Raw genomic sequence first — 17,371 nt, forward strand, 5'->3', positions numbered from 1 at the left:
TGAGAAAGCCATCAGGAATGTGCCTCGGAGAACAGCTGCTTGTGGAGCCCTGGCAGAAACCTCCATGCAAGCTGCCTGGGAGCAAGTAGGGGGATTCAGGGATCACAGCTTGAGACAAGGGAAAGGTTCTCCTTATTTATTTATTTAGCTTTCCCTTTCTCTGCTCTCACCTCCCTCCCTTCTCCCGGTCTTGTCACGGTGAGGCCAGAACCCCTTGGAAAAAGAGAGAATCTGCCTCTGTTTTTGCACTCCCTGGCTCTTCCTATCCTCCCTAGCATGTCCTCATCACAGCTCACACAATGCAGGTTTTCTCTTACCCCATGACAAGGTATTACCTGAACTCTGCTCTTTCTTGAAATGCCCTTTTTTTACTTTTTGCAACTCCATTAACAACTTTATGTTCATCTACACAAGCAAGAGCAATTAGGAGTGGAATACGAAAAACAAAAACGGGGGAATCCACACATTCCAACATTTAGTAGATTAGTTCCCTAAATTAGCCGCTTTTCCCAGTCTCCATCTAAGGTCCTGCATGTCTAGCAAATTAACACTCTTACTGTTGAATACTCTGACAAGGCCTTTTGACTAAGATGAAAACTGGAAACAGCTTAAAGTTCACCAGATTTCCTTTTTGGTGTTTTTATAAGGCAGACCACGAGGGATGATGGATTCGGGAAAACCTGGCACCTCCCAGGAGGAAGCTGGAGGGATGTAAGGATGCATCTGCTGCAGTGCTGTGACTGGCTTAACACTGGGAAAAGTCCTTAGCCAGGGAACATCCCAGGTGTGTGGGAGAAACACCCATGCCCAGACAGCTCAGGGAAAACAGCAGAAACTTTTGACAGCAAAAAAAAAAAAAAAAAAAAAAAAAAAAAAGCCTGTTTTGTTCTGGAGAAGCAGGTTAATTGTCTGTGTCCTTGCCACAAGCCTGGAGTACTTTCCCTCCTCTCTCTGCCCGCAATTCAACTGTTGGCTGTGTGTGCAGAGAGCCCTGTGCTTAGCCTGAAACCTAATCACACCAGCCACACGGAGGACGGACTGCTGGGGTCTCCATTTCACTTCTTTAACCCAGCACAATCCCCAATCCCTCCCCCTTTCCTTCCCTTTCCCCAAGGGACTCTATTATACCCCCCGATCTGTTCACACTCCTTATCCCTCTGCATGTTTGCACACACTGCTGACCCAGCCTTTATCTGGAAGACATAAGGGTCTCTGTGTGGAGTTCCCACAAGGGCTATTAATCGTGTAGATGTCAGCGTCCCCCGGCTCCAAACCCTCCCTTCCTTCTCCTCCCCTCTTCTTCCCTCCCCCCGCCCGTTTTGTACTCTCTGGAGATCGGGGGGAGAAAAAAAAAGTTTTATGAAAATTCACACACACAACTTGCAAACTTTGCAAAATATGATCTGCTCCCCTGGGCGAGGTTGGTAAATGGCGTGATTTCTCCTAAAACACCCCAAATACAAACATACACACACGCTGCTTCCTCCTAGGCAAATGGAGGAATTTCCTCACACAGAAAACAGAGCTGAGCGCCTTGCCAAGTTAGGGAAAGTTTGGCTCCTAGTCCCAACCTGGATGGAAATCCTCCAGCTGGTACCTCTGCAACAGGCCAAATACAAATGGCATATCTGCAAATTCATGGGAACGTGGGAATCTACAGAGCTGGATTTTTGCCTCAGATTCTTGTGAATGGGGCTCCGGAGAAGAGGCGCAACCAAATTACCACCTTTCAGCACCCTCCTCCCCAGTGCTACCACCTCCTTTCCCCAAGGTAAGCAAGAAGCTCTGCCACCAGGTTGACTCGCCATGCGCCGGTTCTCGTTCTTACCTGAACTCGGGCCTCAGTGAGCTTGGTTCTCTGAGCGAGCTCCTCTCGTGTGTAGATGTCTGGGTAGTGGGTCCTTTCAAAGGCCTTCTCCAGCTCCTCCAGCTGCTCAGCGGTGAAGGTGGTTCGGCTGCGGCGTTGCTTACGCTTCAAAGGCAGGTCTGGTTCGGATTCAACATCAGAGCCTTCATCCAGCCTGTTACCTGGGTAGGAAAGAAGTACGAAATTACGTTTGCATGGGTAAAAAGCAATAGGGAGAAAGGCTGTTGAAACAGTTCGGCATCGCAGTAATCTCAGTTCTGTAATGAAAGTGTCCATCAAAACAAATTATCTGTCCCTGTGCAATATAGCTATCAGCTCTCTACTGCTACTGTAGTTTCCTTCTACTATTTTTTCCCCACATTGTAAAAAGACAATTTAACAAAATCAAATTTGTTTGCATGAATGGGATGGCTCAACGTCCACAGTGGTTACAGTGAAAGAGCTTCCAGTTGTTGATTTATGTTATTTCAATAAATTTCCATTTTTAGTTTGGAATGACTGTTTTTAAGAGCTGCACATTTTACATTGAACAGTAGAAACTGAAACGAGTGCACAAAGATTTCAACACATGACACTTTGGCTTCTGCAGCTATTTTTCTCTTGTGTTTTTTTTTTTTAAGTATTAGCGTTTGGTATTTCCAGTTTTTAAAGAACCTTGGGAAGAAAAGGAGAAATAGGAACTTTTGCATTTGGGAAAAATATGTCCTGCTCCCCTTCATCTTTGTGTTGGACTGCCCACAGGACACAGTTCTTCTTCTCTTACTTTGCAAATTTCAGTGGGCAGTTTACAGACGGTCAGACTCTGTGAGCATTAAGGTGAACAAAAGTCCTCCACCAAGCTCTATTTGTTCACCCATTTCCTCCACCTTCCCTTGCCCTGGACTCCGCCCTTCCCTTCTCGCTACCTTGAACCCCAGGCCAAATCTATCCCGTTCTCAGGCTCTTTGCTTTTCTCTCTCCTCCATAGCCAGCAGACGATGCGAGCTCTTGTCTGAGCAAATTAAGCAGGGCTTGCTGACGGTAAGCGCTGTTTGCAGGGCGCAGAAGGTGCTATCAAACAATAAACCCAAATAGAGCTGGAATAAGCCCAGTTCTGTTCCTTTTGTTATCCACTGGTAAAGCAGAAGGCACTATGTTGATTTACACCAAGGCTACAGCCAGACCCATGGATTTTAGATGGGACGCACTGAGAACGGCGTTAGCTGCATCCCCAGTGTTTGCAAGAAGCCTCTCAGGGTACAAAGCTGCAGTTTCAGAAATCTGTGCCCGAGGCCTCAGGTTATCGCTTCCCTGCAGTGCAGACAGTGACGTATGGAGGATCTCAGCTAGGACAAAACTTTATGTCTGTCTTTGGGACAGTGAAAAATATGCCAAGGGATCACAGCACTAGAGAAAGCAGAACATAATATATGGAGTCTTTCAGCTAGGTGAGAGATCTGGCCTCTGCCAGCTTAGGATCACAGAATCACTAAGATTGGAGAAGATGTGCCAAGATTATCTGGTCCAACCATCCCACTACCAACGTTACCCACCTTTTTACTCACTCTCATGTAAATAAGAAGCTCATTAAATGTGCAATATTATTATTTTTTTAACCACGCTTGGCTTATCTTTCAGAATAACTGTACAAACATATGACAGAGCTAAAACACCATGCTCACATTTTATTTTTTCCTTTTAGGTAAACCTTTCCTAATTTGGGATTAGAAATGGGACTTACATATGCTCACCTTGACGATAAAGTTCCCTAAGGTTAGTAATAGTGCTTTGTGTTCAGGTCCTATGCTATCATCACCCAAAGTCTGCCTTTTTCTTTTCAGAGCTGGGAACGACAGCTGTGACTTCCCCAACAGCTGCTCAAGAACGGTGGCCGTTTGAGGAGGAGGAGGCCAACATCCCATCGGAGCTCACTTGTTTATACTGAGAAGATCACAAAATGCCACTGAATTCAGTTGCTACAATACAAAAATGCTTTTATTGTCTTGAGGCTTCGCTGTGAGGACGCGATGTCAGAACCGAGTAACTCCAGTTAAGCAAAGCCATCACTTCAAAGCTCTCCCTTCTTCTAGCTCTGGCTTACCAATGCACAGCGTCTTCAGACACATCTGTGTTGTTAGATCAAAACCACTTTATTTCTCACTGAAGGCAGTGAGAAATTCACTGTTGACTTCAGGGGACCAGCATCCGTCCAACATTTTAAAGACAGTTTTAGTGTACACAGTAGAAAATGGTTACTAAACTAGCTTTTTGGTTATGTCCATTTCCAGGGAAGGTCTGGAATCTCAAGTGGTTAAAAGGAACATCTGTACTTGAAAATAGCAGCCCTGCACATCTGCATCCCAGATGATTTGATGCAGGTAGAAGCACATCTGGACCCCAGAGTACCACGCTGCGCAAAAGCACATCTGGAAACCTACAGCATACAGTAAATTTCTTTAAGTTGATCACCTAAGTCACTGACTATTATTGGTTTAATTAGTACCTTTTCGGGTGATATGGAAAAAAAAGGATAGATAGAGGTGAGTTTTGGTCCGGGATGTGAGAGGGACAGTGAGGAGGGAAGGAAAAACTTACACAAAGTTAAATATCATCTATCTCTGCAGCAGAGCATGTTTCTTTATAGCTAATACACGATCCTATATGGTTAATACACCTCACAGTAGCAGTAATGCTTCTTTATCACAGGAGCTATCATTTGTGGCCTGTTTCACACCTGGTGCAACAAAGGCCCAGCCTGCCTGGCAAGTGCTATGGTGACAGCAATATCAAAGTGACTTTTTAAGATATAACTCTTCTCCTGCCCACTTGATAGAAATGCTGTAATATCTAATATCTACTATGGCCCACCACTTCTTTGGTGCAACTGGTCACAACATTTGTAGCAAGGCTGGGATCCAGCATCTCCCCAGGTGAGGAAAGTCCACAAAACAGCCTGTAACCCGTTTCATCTCCCACACTTCACTTCATCAACGTAATTTGATGTAACACTTTCTATCCGCAAGCCTCCCAGCAGCTCCCAGCTGGCATCATCTCCATTTTACAGCCGTGGCAGGGATGGAGGAAGTCACACACCTACGGTCACCCTGTGAGTCAGGAGCAAAGCTGGGAAAAGAAGCCGCAGCGCCTCGTGCCAAGTCCGAGGCTCCAACAACCCGACTACAAAGATGAAACCAAGAGAACAAGAAAAATCCCAGGGCATGTCTGGAACCAGCTGGTCTTAGCACGATGCAGCTGCTGCTGTCAGACAGACTCACTAAATAATATAGAAAGTCTTTTGGCTGAGACAGACTGCAGTAAGAGCCTATTATCTAGTGCATCCCTATCGTCGGGGGACAGTCTCCTTTACCTGTTAACATACTATTCAAAGATCTAACAGGTTTTTTCCCATTCCTAAGTGGCTGAAATGTGCCAGACAAAGCGTTGCCATAATCTCTACAAAGTTTCTGTGCAAGGAGAAGGTTCACAGAGCGGCAAGAGTAACTCAGGAAAAACTCCCTTGCTAGGCAAGTCTGGGGGGATCCATCCAAAACCTGAACACTTCGTTTCTTGCCACACATCCCTGTGTGAAAAACAGATGCACGGCACTACCACCAGCATGAGCAATGGGAGAATCCCCATTTGCAGCCTTCAGCACAACCAGGCAATCACTGCAGCAGTAACAGCACGCGCTGGCAGTCAGCACGGACAGCAGTGAACACCCTGTAAATAGAAAGGTGGAAAAATATCCAGCAGCAGCTTCTTGTGTGGCTTACCAATCACTGGTTGTGATGAAGGATGGGAAACAGCTAGCTGTCCGATAGGCAGCTCCCCCAGGATGTCATACTGGCTGAAGACTGACAGAAAAGAACGGAACAGAGGTGAATGGAAGAAAAAAAATATCTCATAGGAGGACAAGCCAGGGAAAAAGGAAAAAAAAAAAAAAAAAAAGAAAAGTGTGTGTTTTACAGGACACACTGACCCCAGCGCTGTGTTCAAGAGCTATTTCATCTTTATTATTTAGCATAACTGTTTGGTAGCTCAGAAAGAAAAAAAAAAACAACTGCTGCAATCTCTCTGCTTTGCAATACTTCTGGAAATAAACACAAAGTTCAATATGGGAATGCAAATAAATTTGTAAGTGTGAAAATTCCTAATTTCTTCCCCCTGTTCAGAGGGGGCTACACAAATGTAGAGGCTCCTTCTCAGATCAGACCCAGCATAGCCTGTGCCAGAGGGGAGCAAAGACCACATGAAGGGACTTGCTGAAGGTCTGCATGGACCAATGTCAAGTCCCACATCTTTAGGGAGGGGAAAACTGCACAAACCAAGGGTTTTTTCTCCCCATGGAATGAAATGTGGCCAGAGCATGGGTGCAGGTGTGCCCTCAGGATGACATAAGAACAGTGACAAACATAAGCCTGGGCTTGTCCTGAGACCCATTCTAGCATGAGAAAATGTGTAAATTATGGCCCACAAACTCAACATTCCTGAATAATGCTGCTGCTTCGGGTTGGGGTACAATTAACACGAGCTGGGCAGAGCTCTTTGTAGGGGTTTGAAAGGAACAGAAGTAGACTGGGGCTTGAGGAAAGGAGCAAGGAAAACCCTCTGTAATTATGGACTGAATTTGTCCTCCCTCTCCACAGCCCCTTCCCTCTTCTACTTCCCTTCCTCCCCCTCTCTCTCCTCCACCTCCATTGACTGCTTCTGGGCGCTTCTTAGCCCTGGAGTTAAATTAATCAACAGGATTAGGCAGAATCGGCCACAACAAGACACTCCAGGCTCAGACTGAGCCCTTGATGCTCTGTAAGGACCTGCTGCCTTGCCTTGAAGCACCTTGGTGCCGTCTGGAGCGATTGGCAGACAGGACCAGACATGAAAACGCATTCATTAAAGTGGGGCTCGGATTTTGTTAGCAGGTAAAGGGGAATCACACATTTTTTTCCTGCAGTATTTCTTCTCTTTGTCACCCTCTCTCTCATTTCCTCTCTCTTTCTCTCTTGCTTTCAGCTGCACCATCCTAAAAATTAAATGTGCGTCGGAGGGGAGAGATGAAGAGGAGGAAGGGAATGGCTCTGTGGAGGGCTTTGCTTTAACTGCACCGCTTGTGCTACAATTGGCTTCAGCAAATTCGCCCAGCCACTGCTGGAGCGATGGTGATGCTCCGCAAAAGCGGGCTGGGAGGCGGCTGGCCGGGAAGGTAATGCAGCCACAGGGGAGCTTGGATTTAATGGCACAAGAAAGGAAGGAAAATCTCACTTTGAGGGCATCGCTGAGATCTGAGCACCTCACATTACAGCCGCACACCCGGTCCCCCCCTTATTCACAAAGCTCTTCATCCACAAAAGCTGTTGGCTTTGGTGTCCCAGCAGCTATCCCTGCACACACGTACGCGTGCACATTTCACTACTCCTGTACATACACGAGTGTCAGGGCAGGCTATTTTATGCTAGAGGACAGCTAAAGAGGCTCTCGATGACCTTGGATAGGTTGCTTCACCTGCCACATGATACTTTTGATGTTTACACTGCCTTAATGATTGGAGCCGCATTGCCACTAGGCAGTAAGGAGGCACTCACCTCACAGGTGGAAATACCTCGATTGTGGGTACACATTGTTAGGAGGACCCGAAATAATAAAACGGGACAAAGATCTGCATATATGCAATACAGCCACAGCGTTATTCTCTTCATTCCTGCTCTATTTCCAAGCACTCTTACTGAATTTAGCAGGTTGAGACTGGAACAGGCCACAGTCTAGTTCTGTGATGTTGGTATCTCCTTGCTCTTTTTTCCACCTGCTTGTGAGACCAGCCCCTTGGCAGAACTCAAAATATTGCAGCAATAAGCAGCTTTTCTATGCTATTGAAAACAAAAGTATTCATGCACCTGATCAGACTACCGAAATAAACAGAAATCTATCTTTGCTAAGGAGACAAAGCAGAGCCAGGATAAAAGCCATACAGGAAAATAAGTCCATAAGCTAGAAAAAGGAGTCCCTGTGCAGCCTGTAAGTAAATAATTACATGCTTCAGAGTTCCTACCGCAACAGGACAGACAGAATCACACAGAATCACAGAATGTTAGGGATCGGAAGGAACCTTGAAAGATCATCTAGGCCAATCCCCAGAAGGTGTGATTCTGCCCAGTGCATCTATAGCAGAGCCTCTGGGTAGAGCAAAGTCAGATGAAGACATGGCAGAGGGCTCTGCTGTTGCTCTTAGCCATGGCACGTCTGTTGGAGCGGTGCGGGTGGGACTGCACACCCCTCAGAAGCACGCTAGCAGCCAGGTGGGATACCAAGGATCAGCAAAACGCAGCCATTTATTCAGAGCATGTCCCCTGCACTGCACCTGCAGTCAACAGCTTCAAAAGCAAGAGCTGAAACTCTCCCTGACTTCTTAGCATCTGCCTTTCCCTCTGGCAGAAAGCAAACAAAACCCATCAAAATGCAAACAAGACTATGGTAAGCCTGAAAGAGGGAGACACAGTGGTAGCATCACAGACACAGAATTGCATTGCCTAGATTTTTCTTCCTAATGTGAAAACCAGAACAGCCTCTTTTCTCTCTTCTTGGAAAATGATAAAGTCTTGAGCTCACAATGAGAAAGAGATTCATATTTGTGTGGAGAATAAGCCCCACTGACCTCCAAGCCTATTCAACAGCAAGTGGAACTGCAAAGAGGAGACAGAGCTGTTTCAAATTCATCTCTCATCCCCCCTCCCCTGTCCAAGCGCATTCCCAGATAAATAAAATAAAATAAAATAAAATAAAATAAAATAAAATAAAATAAAATAAAATAAAATAAAATAAAATAAAATAAAATAAAATAAAATAAAATAAAAGACACAGCCCATACAATAAATCTTGGGTTTCCCCCTCCCTCCCCTTTACAAACGGTAAACTCCCCGTTCTCCAGCATTTGCTCATGCCTGTGTGGCTGTATTACAGTTTAACATAGTTTAGAGGGCTGTGGTGTGGAGCAGAGGCAGAAAACGAATCACATAATAGTTGATATGCGTTTTAATCAAGTAATTCGGCCCAAGCAGAATGATAGAGCCTGTTGGTGGGGTGCCCTTGAATACCAAACAGACTGGGTAGCAGGCCTAGGAAAATGAAAAAGTCATTTACAGCTCAGCTGGGGACTGCAGTGTTCAGCAAAGCATTAGTGTGGGGGCCTTAGGAGATAAAGGTTTGGGTATTTTTCTTTTTTTTTTTTTTCTTTTTTTTTTTTTTCTTTTTCCTTTTATTTTTTTAATTCAGGCACTGAACTGGCCAGCTGTAACCAAAGCACAGACTGAGGTAATGCCCATTATGGGTTGTACAACTTAGAAATAATACAGTGGAGTGGATGCTCTCAAACAGGGGTGCAGGGAGGCAGAGTGTACATGTATGCCTAGGGGCAACATGGAAAGGTGAAGGTCAAAGTGAGAGGTGTTTTGCAGCTTGATAATTCCCTCACCATGCCAAGATCTCTTCTGAATAACCATGATCTTATGTGGAAGGAGAAGCTGCAGGAAGGACAGAGAGAGGAATGCTGGAGGTTTAATAGACGAGGAGGGAGCACATGTAAAAGGCACCCAGGCGTGCACACCTCCTGTAGTGGCTGAGGGGATGCAGCCAGCCAGCAGGACAGCCCCAGTGAGAACCACACCACCTATAGCAGCAGTCTGATTTCCTTCGTGCCTCAATCCCAGGGATTCAGCCTGGAGGAGCCCCACATTCACGTGTGGGGCTTGAAGGCAAGACCTGGATCAGTCTGGCAAGCTTTACCTGGTTCTGGCTGTCCTACTTCCCAAAGCACTCAGCCCAAAGTTACTTTCCTCCCAGCTCTGACAGAATTTGCCTCATAAAACTCTTATATGAGAGTATCTCACCTGGCACTTGACCATGAAATATATACATGCCTCTAAACAAGATAAACTTCTCCTTGGTCAGGGTGCTTAGGATGCACAGGGGTTCAGAATTCACCTCCATTTGCCATTATAACTTGTCTGCATCTCCTTGAACAAGTAACCTCTGGGCTCAGACCCAGCCAGGTGTTTAGGAATCACTACAAGTAGAGTGTTGCAAGACTTTGGAAAGAAAAAGCTAGAGGGCTTGTTTTCCTTGGGAGAGTCATCTGTCATTTGTATCTTGCCAAGCTGAGGACTTGCATGGAGAAAGGATGCAGCCAACAGATGCTCTCCTCTGCACTGCTCTTGGCGCCGACCGCAGCTGTCCCAGGCAGCCTGCTTAGGTTGGGAGCATAACTTCCAGCTTTGAGCCCAAGGTGAGCTAGATGAGGGCTTTTCCAGCCCCACAGAGGAGCAGGAATTGCATCCCTAACCATTTGCTTATTCCTAATCCGTGCCACGCATACAGACGAAGCACACTCCTTTGCGGACGTACACCAGTGCAGCTCTGGTAAAAGCCAGGAAGCCGTACTCCTTTATTTCGGGGGAGGGATCTGGCCCCGGAGGCTTCATCTACTCTGCATGTGAAAGTCGTAAGAGACATCAGGGCCCCAGCAAACCCCACTGCAAATCAGGGCCTGGCAGCCAAGGTACCAGCTGTGGTGCCCCCACGCAAGGACACATGGTCACAAAAAAACACAACGTACTCTGTTCCTTGCGAGTAGTGAACAAAACCAAATCATCCAGAACATTTGGAGAAAGATAGGGAGGGAGGCAGGGAGAAAGAGAGCCTATGTCTACAACAGCCTTTGTTAATTCCCAGCACTGGTCTGAACATAAACAGATGGAATATCCATCAACTCCAGTCGTCTTTTCTTTTCTTTCAACTTTTTTTCTAGTTCTCGCCTCCCTGCCCCCTCCACCCCTAACACTCTTTCTTCTGGCTTTTGTTTGGCCTTTTAAAGAACCCCGAGGTAATGAGGCCTGCCCCAACTCCCCAGCACATCTGTGAAGTCCATAAAAGGCCCCTTTTTCACTTCAATATTCATAGCCTCGTGTTTGTAGCAGGCGCAGGATCCAGCGGAGGGCTGCACGAGAGAGTCTGCAGGGGCTTGCTGGCTCCTCTACTTGAATTGAAATGATGCAGTCAGAGAGGCATCAATAGTGCTCCCAAAAGTGGGAAGCAAAGGGAAACCAGCTGGGATGTAGGGGAAAGGAGGAGAAGAAAAGGTCTGATCAGTTTTCCTGGAGTTTTCCCTTTTTTTGCTTTCTTCCCTTTTTAGCATCATCTCTCCAGTTCCCTTAAAACAATTTCTCGCAGATGTACGGAAGTCGACGGAGCAGCGCAAACACGTTGAGGGTCTGAGCTGCAGGGAGTAGCACAGGGGTGCCCGGGCTGCTGGAAGCCTGCTAGCATTAAGGACGGGAGAGCTGATCCTGCCTTGACTTACCTATCAAAGGAGCAAGCAAACCCAGGCCAGAGCAGCGGGCCTGCAGCACGGGATGCCAGGCCCTTTAGCTGGGCAAGGAAGACTGGCACACAGCTACACGGGGCTAACGAAAGCTCCCGATACCCTAACCCAAGGGAGAAAATGCACCCATTTTGCTTGGCACTCTGTGTCCTGCTTCAGCCCTGCTCCCGGCAGAGGTACCCAGGCTAAGTACTAATACCATGTTCATGCCATGCCTTGACAGGTCTGAAGCTCCAGCTGGGGGCCAAAGAGATGCAAGGACATGCTGGTGGTGCCCAGCTGGCTGTAATCCCCTGCCGTGCTCCAGCTATGCTGCTTTTCCCCCAGCAGCAAGAGTACGCAACATCACAGCCACTATAATGAGGGGGGGAACCTCCAGGAGCCCGTTGCACCAGTTTGACTCCTCATTCTGTGCACAATACAACATCTGACCCCTCCCTGCATGCGCTCCAACCACCCTCTGAGGGTGCCCAGAGGTACGAGCACCACAATAGAAAAGGTACTGCACTATCCAAACACCTTCAGGAAAACAATGCTCGGATCCACAGGAGCGAGATGTTGAATGGAGCCCAGCCAGATGACTGGCACCTCCAGGCAGCTTTTGCCCTTACACCTTGGTTCTGATATTGGGACTGTGTGCCTTTGTCCCTGCCCCAAGCCCTCGTCCTTAACCTAATCCTGTGCTTTTTCCTTAGAATTTTTCCCAATGCCAACTGAGCAAGAAGCACCACGCTAATGTCTCAGCCATTCAGATACCAGGTGGTACTTAAAGCAAAATTTACCTTCCTCCAGCACAGGAGTGTAATCCACTCGGCACAGCACACTCAGTGCATCACTTGTGCACAGACATGCTATCTTTGGTGCCCAGCATCCTAGCCAGGTGCACAAATCCAGGTTTCACAGATGCTTGCCTGGGACATCCTCTGTTCCTCCTGACTTTGTCCCACTACCCCTCTGCTCACGTACTTGAAGTGCTGCCACCCTTCCTATTGCAATCCTGGGCCCCATGCGCTCTGCCAGCACATCTCAATCTCAGCTGATGGCTGCCTTGCTGTTCCTGCTCTGGGGTCCCTGCACAGCTCTGTCACTGCTCCTCTATCCCAGTTTGTGACAAGTTCTTTTATTTTCATCCTCAACCCCTGTATAGCTCTGCCAGTGGCCCTTAATCTTGTCCTGTAGCTCCTCTGCTGTTCCAGCTCTGGGCCTCCCTGGCTGGATACATCGAGTTAAAGACCTTTCAATATAAGACTCTTTCAGGAAAGATAAACAAATTTAACCTCATAAACCTTTCCCAACCCTGAAAAACCAGCCTGTGAGAATGAGGCACCAGAGACCACTTAACCACACATGAGAAACACATTCCTCCTGCTGTTTGCAAGCCCTGCTTCATTTATCTGCATGTCAGAGCGACTGCCTGAAGCCAAGAGGTGTGTGAGAGTGGGCACGAGCAGCCACTTTGCTTCCTTTACTTTGTCTTCGACCGTGTCTGTGGAAGCAGAGGGAAGCAGTAGGAGTCATTAAGGCAGGTGTCTCAGGAGAATATCTGACTCCTTTTCCCTCTTCTGCTTCCTTCCCTTTCTCGTGCCCTTATGCTTTATGCATACTCACTGCGTGCACACACATCCTCTCTTGCTCCACCACTTCCACTTACTTCCCTGTGCTCCTGCTAGCTCCTCTGTCTTTCTCTCTCTATTTATAACCCTCCCCTGCCTACTTTTCTCCCAATGCACACCAACACTCACAGCTTTACATTAATTTCAGCCCACGGAGAAAACTCCAAAGTGCGTGAATGTTAACAGCTCCAGGAGAAAAAGGCCCACAAGCAGAGCATGCCCCTCGTCAGGTTGGCCAACAGCAACTTTGGCTGCCGCTGAAAATGTGTTGAGAAGCTGGACTGTGACATTTGCCTGCAATTGAACCCCTCTGCTTGTCTCTGCTGCTCTCTGCTAGCTGAGCTGGGAGAAGAAAGAGAAGAAAGAAAAGCATAGGGAGGAGAGAATGCAAGTGACAGAAAGAAGGATTGAATGAAGGAGTGAAAAGAAAGAAAGATATCCCTGCGCCGCTTGGTCCTTTATCAGCCCTGTCATCTGGTGCAGGGCCCTGCACGCATTGTCTCACCTTGGACAAAACAAAAAGGCGTTTTTGTGCAGATTCCTTTAGAGCTGCCAGAGCCCGCACCTTAGGGGGTCGCTCAAGGCTGAATGTGCAGCTGACAGCCCTGTGCAGCCCGATGTGATATCAATAAACTCCGACACGTCAACTCTTCAGCACAGCTCATGTGGAAGGTACGGCTTGAATATTAAAACCTCCAGCGGCCGGGAAATAAGCTTGGGGTGGAGAGGGGAGGAGGTGGCTCAGAGCAAGATGAGGTTGGCGAACGAGGGGGCAGTGTGAGCAAAAGCTAGGGGCGAGGCAGCCAAAAAAATCACCATTACAGATCTGCTACCTGCTGTCTGTGTAACTATTCAGTGTCATTGCTCTTCTTCTTGACCACCAGTGAGGACAAGAGGCACATGAGCCTGTGAGATGGCTTCCACTACAGGTCCTGGGACAGGGATTTTCTGCTGGGAACTGAGCTGGGCAGGAGTCCAGCAGCCAAAAGAGAACCTGAGCTCACCTGCTCAGTATTCTGCCCTGCCTCTTGCTTGGTGGACATTTGCTTCAGTCGTGTGTGTACAAGGGAGCAAATATCCCCCCTCTGTGCACACTGCCCTTTATCACACAATGCTGCTCTGTGGCATCGATCAGTGACAAGGTCCCAGCTGAGCTGCTGGCAAAGCTTCCAGCCCAGCACGACAAGTGCCTGTCTTGCCAGTGAGATACTGGAGCATGGTAACAACTTTTTGCCACTTCTGACACCATAAAAATAAGCCTTCCAGAAGAGTAGGAACAGCACACGACAGAAGCACTGCTGCTCATTTGTGCCTGCTAGCACTGGCTGCAAAACATCCTCTACTGATACTTTCCACCACTAGGTTCCAGAGTGAACACACCCAGCTGAAACAGCAAAGGCAACTCACTCCACAGAAATCAAGCTCAGAGCCAAGTGAGGCTCTCCAAAGTCTACATAATATCCACAGCCTCCATTTCAGCTCAGATGACAGCTCTGAATTTTTAATTTTGACACAAAGGTTAGAACATATTTTTCCTGGATTAAATCCTTGGAGCTCCCCTTGGTAGAGGGGAACCATCCCATCACCAGGAGCAGAGCTGTGCCAAACATGTCCTTTAGTCCTGACAAAGGCAAGACACAACTGCTACATGAGGCCACAACCAAGACAGAACAGTAAGTCTCAAAGCTCCAGCCCTACAGAGGAGCTTTATTGGGAGGTAGGTAACTATATATGCATAATATTCTGTGTTTTTTATCTGCCAAGAATTCCTCAGGATACATGACTTCATTCTTGAGATATTTTAAAATGTAACAAGGGATCTTTCAAGGGCTTGTGATGATCTCTTTCCCTCTCGGATTGTGATTCTATGAGGCAACTGTGCCCTGACAGACACACAGCATAAGCTGAAACCCTTCACAACTGCTTCTTGCTTAGGAATTCAAGATGAGGAAGAAAGTCAAAAACATTTCCCACCACCATTAAAGCAGAAAGATGTGTTCAGCAGAGCTCTGCTCTTACAGATGGAGAGACTGAACATGTGCAGGGCACTGCTTTTGCCCGTCAGTCCCTGATGGGAGCAGGTACATTTGTCACTAGATTTATTTTGGTTAGAACAGCGCAGATCTTGAGATTTTCAGTTCAACAGCCAGCTTCCCCAAATGCAGGGAGGTGGCGTATTCCAGGATAACCTTAAGTAACATCTGTTTGACTGGACTTGTTTGTTTTGTTGGGGGGTGTGTGTTGTTTTAAAATCTGTTGTTTACTTTTCTTTTCTTTTTTTTTTTTTTTTTAAACCCAGGTAGTCAAAACAACTCAGCTGACCTGAAACGAAAAACTTCAGTTGAATGTTGACCACGTGCCCTTTGACAGCTCCAGAAATTAAGGCAGCCAAGCATTGCCCTGCTGTTTAGAGACAAGGGACACAAAGCTTGGTGTCCTTCGTATTTGGCCAGAAACAGGAGCATCACATAGGAATACTAATGGTCTGCAACCTAGTGCAGGGGCTGGATATGGCAGATAATAAGTGGCATCAGTGAGAGTTTATAAGGTGCCTAACATCCAACAGGTGGCTCCCCAGCGACTACAGGTGTGCAAATGGGAGAGTGTTTTTGTGCCTGCTTCTCTGGGACCTGCACGGATACACAAAATCTTCTGTGGCGCCAGCTAATTTCTGGCAGCAAGGTGGTGGCCATGTGAAAAATCCCATGAGCTACACGTGGGACAGACACAGCGAACAAACTGATTCTGAGCAAAGATGGGAAATAAAATAGGTACTGGCAACTCTCTCTCTCAAAAAGTCAGAAACCCACAGAAACCTACTCGAAAACCAAGCAGTGAAGTGGTACAAGAAGGAAGTTCTCACCCCCAGCTTGAACAGACACACCAAGTGCACAAACAGTCACAAGAAAAATATTTTTCCAGCTACTGAGGAGCCTGCATGAGAATCACCCACCCTCCAAGGGGCTTGGTAATATGTAAGTTAGTTCCACGCCACGTAATTTTGAAAGCTGAGCACTGACCATGCAAAAGCCTAACCCCTTTCATCCACCCCTTCTTCCCAACCAAATTTTACAGACCAGAGAAAATTAGCTGGAATGTTTAATGAACCTTTTGATATTCATACTTCTTCAGCTGGTAAATAATTTCATTCTGCACGCTGAGGACATTCAGGGTGCAAGCATGGAGATTTTCCTCTTGGGATAGAGCAAGCTGGCTTAGCTAAATTAAGAAATTACCTCCCCTGAAATTTGAAACACTTCAAAAATGCAGTTGCCTGCATTGTCCAGATTCTCTGTATTTTGGGGTGTAAAGCATTCACTGTTACTTATATTTCTGTAGTTCCTACAGCCCATTCCTAGGGTTAGGAGGGAATTTTGCACTGTACTGAAGAAAATACAGACAGATGATGGCAGAAGGACCTGACAAGGGAAATAGATAGTGGAAATTCATTTTGCAGGTCTAAGTCAAGACTAGAAATAAAACATGGATGTCCTGGCTCCAAGGCAGCTGCTAGGTGCATTGGCCGGGGTGTTATAATCTTAAAAATATAAGAAAATTCATGGCTTGGTCCAATTCCTCACACCTTGCCAGGTGCACTGCATAACTCCTCCTATATCAAGCCTCAAACTCGTGCTTCGGTGAAAACACACCTTTCTGAAAGACACCACTTTGTTGAATATCACCTACAGCTCTAACACATCATTCACGTAATTGATTAGCCAGCCCTTCTTACTTCAACACTTCCCCTCCATGCCTAAAGATTCCTATTTCATGCTTCAAAAAACCCAGACAGACCAAGCTCTTGGGCTGCACGAGTTTGTTGGGCAGCCCCATTACTGTCAGCAGCAGCAGCAAGGCAGACCCTGCTACTAAACAGTGAGCAGAGCACTCAGATGCCATCTAGCAAATCCAACTGGTCAGCAAAGGTCTGCTCTCAAAGGGCACCTTTGAGTTCAGGAGTGCTGATTTGTTTTGGTGGATGTTTTCTAAACAGACAAGCCAAGAGTGAGACAACTTCCCCCACAATGCAAAATAAACCACGCGATAGGGTATTCAGAAGAGTAAGCAACAGACCTAAACGTGAAACCTCGGTAAAACGCACGCTGAAGAGCAGGACCATACTGCCAGGATATTAATTTTAACCCTAGACGTGACGTGGTTTCGAGGAGAAACCCCACCGGGATATTCAATCACTGGGCTCCGATCGGCAGCAGCAGGAGCCAGCCCTGTTCTGGGAATGGCGGGGCTGCCCCGGGTCACGTAGCCACCGCTCCGCTCCCCACTGCGAGGGGCCCCAGCGCTGGATATTTGCAACCGGCTTTAGCGTCACAGTGGGAGCTGGAGAGGACTTACCAGCCCTTTGTGCTGGATACGCTTTTCGGTCCAATGCTGCCAGCGCTATCACTATTAGAAATGCCACCAGAATACAGGATAGATTTTCCACTCCCTTCTCATCCATTATCTTATCTGTCTGTATTGTCCCCTGTTTGGTATTGGGCTCAGGGACAGCTGACACACACACAGACACAACTCAAGAAGTTCCAG

General features: G+C 47.0%; 1 protein-coding gene across 9 annotated transcripts in view; it reads right to left on the bottom strand.

The window, feature by feature from the left end:
• PAX7 (paired box 7) overlaps positions 1-17,371 on the bottom strand; it is a 102,859-nt gene that overhangs the window by 52,106 nt on the left and 33,382 nt on the right. For all 9 annotated transcript variants that reach the window (XM_072026708.1, XM_072026710.1, XM_072026706.1 and 6 more), the window contains 1 exon segment: positions 1,829-2,028. In XM_072026708.1, coding sequence (XP_071882809.1) covers positions 1,829-2,028 — 200 coding nt within the window.

Source organism: Anas platyrhynchos, chromosome 22 (assembly GCF_047663525.1).
Source record: "Anas platyrhynchos isolate ZD024472 breed Pekin duck chromosome 22, IASCAAS_PekinDuck_T2T, whole genome shotgun sequence".
Classification (NCBI taxonomy): Eukaryota; Metazoa; Chordata; class Aves; order Anseriformes; family Anatidae; genus Anas; species Anas platyrhynchos.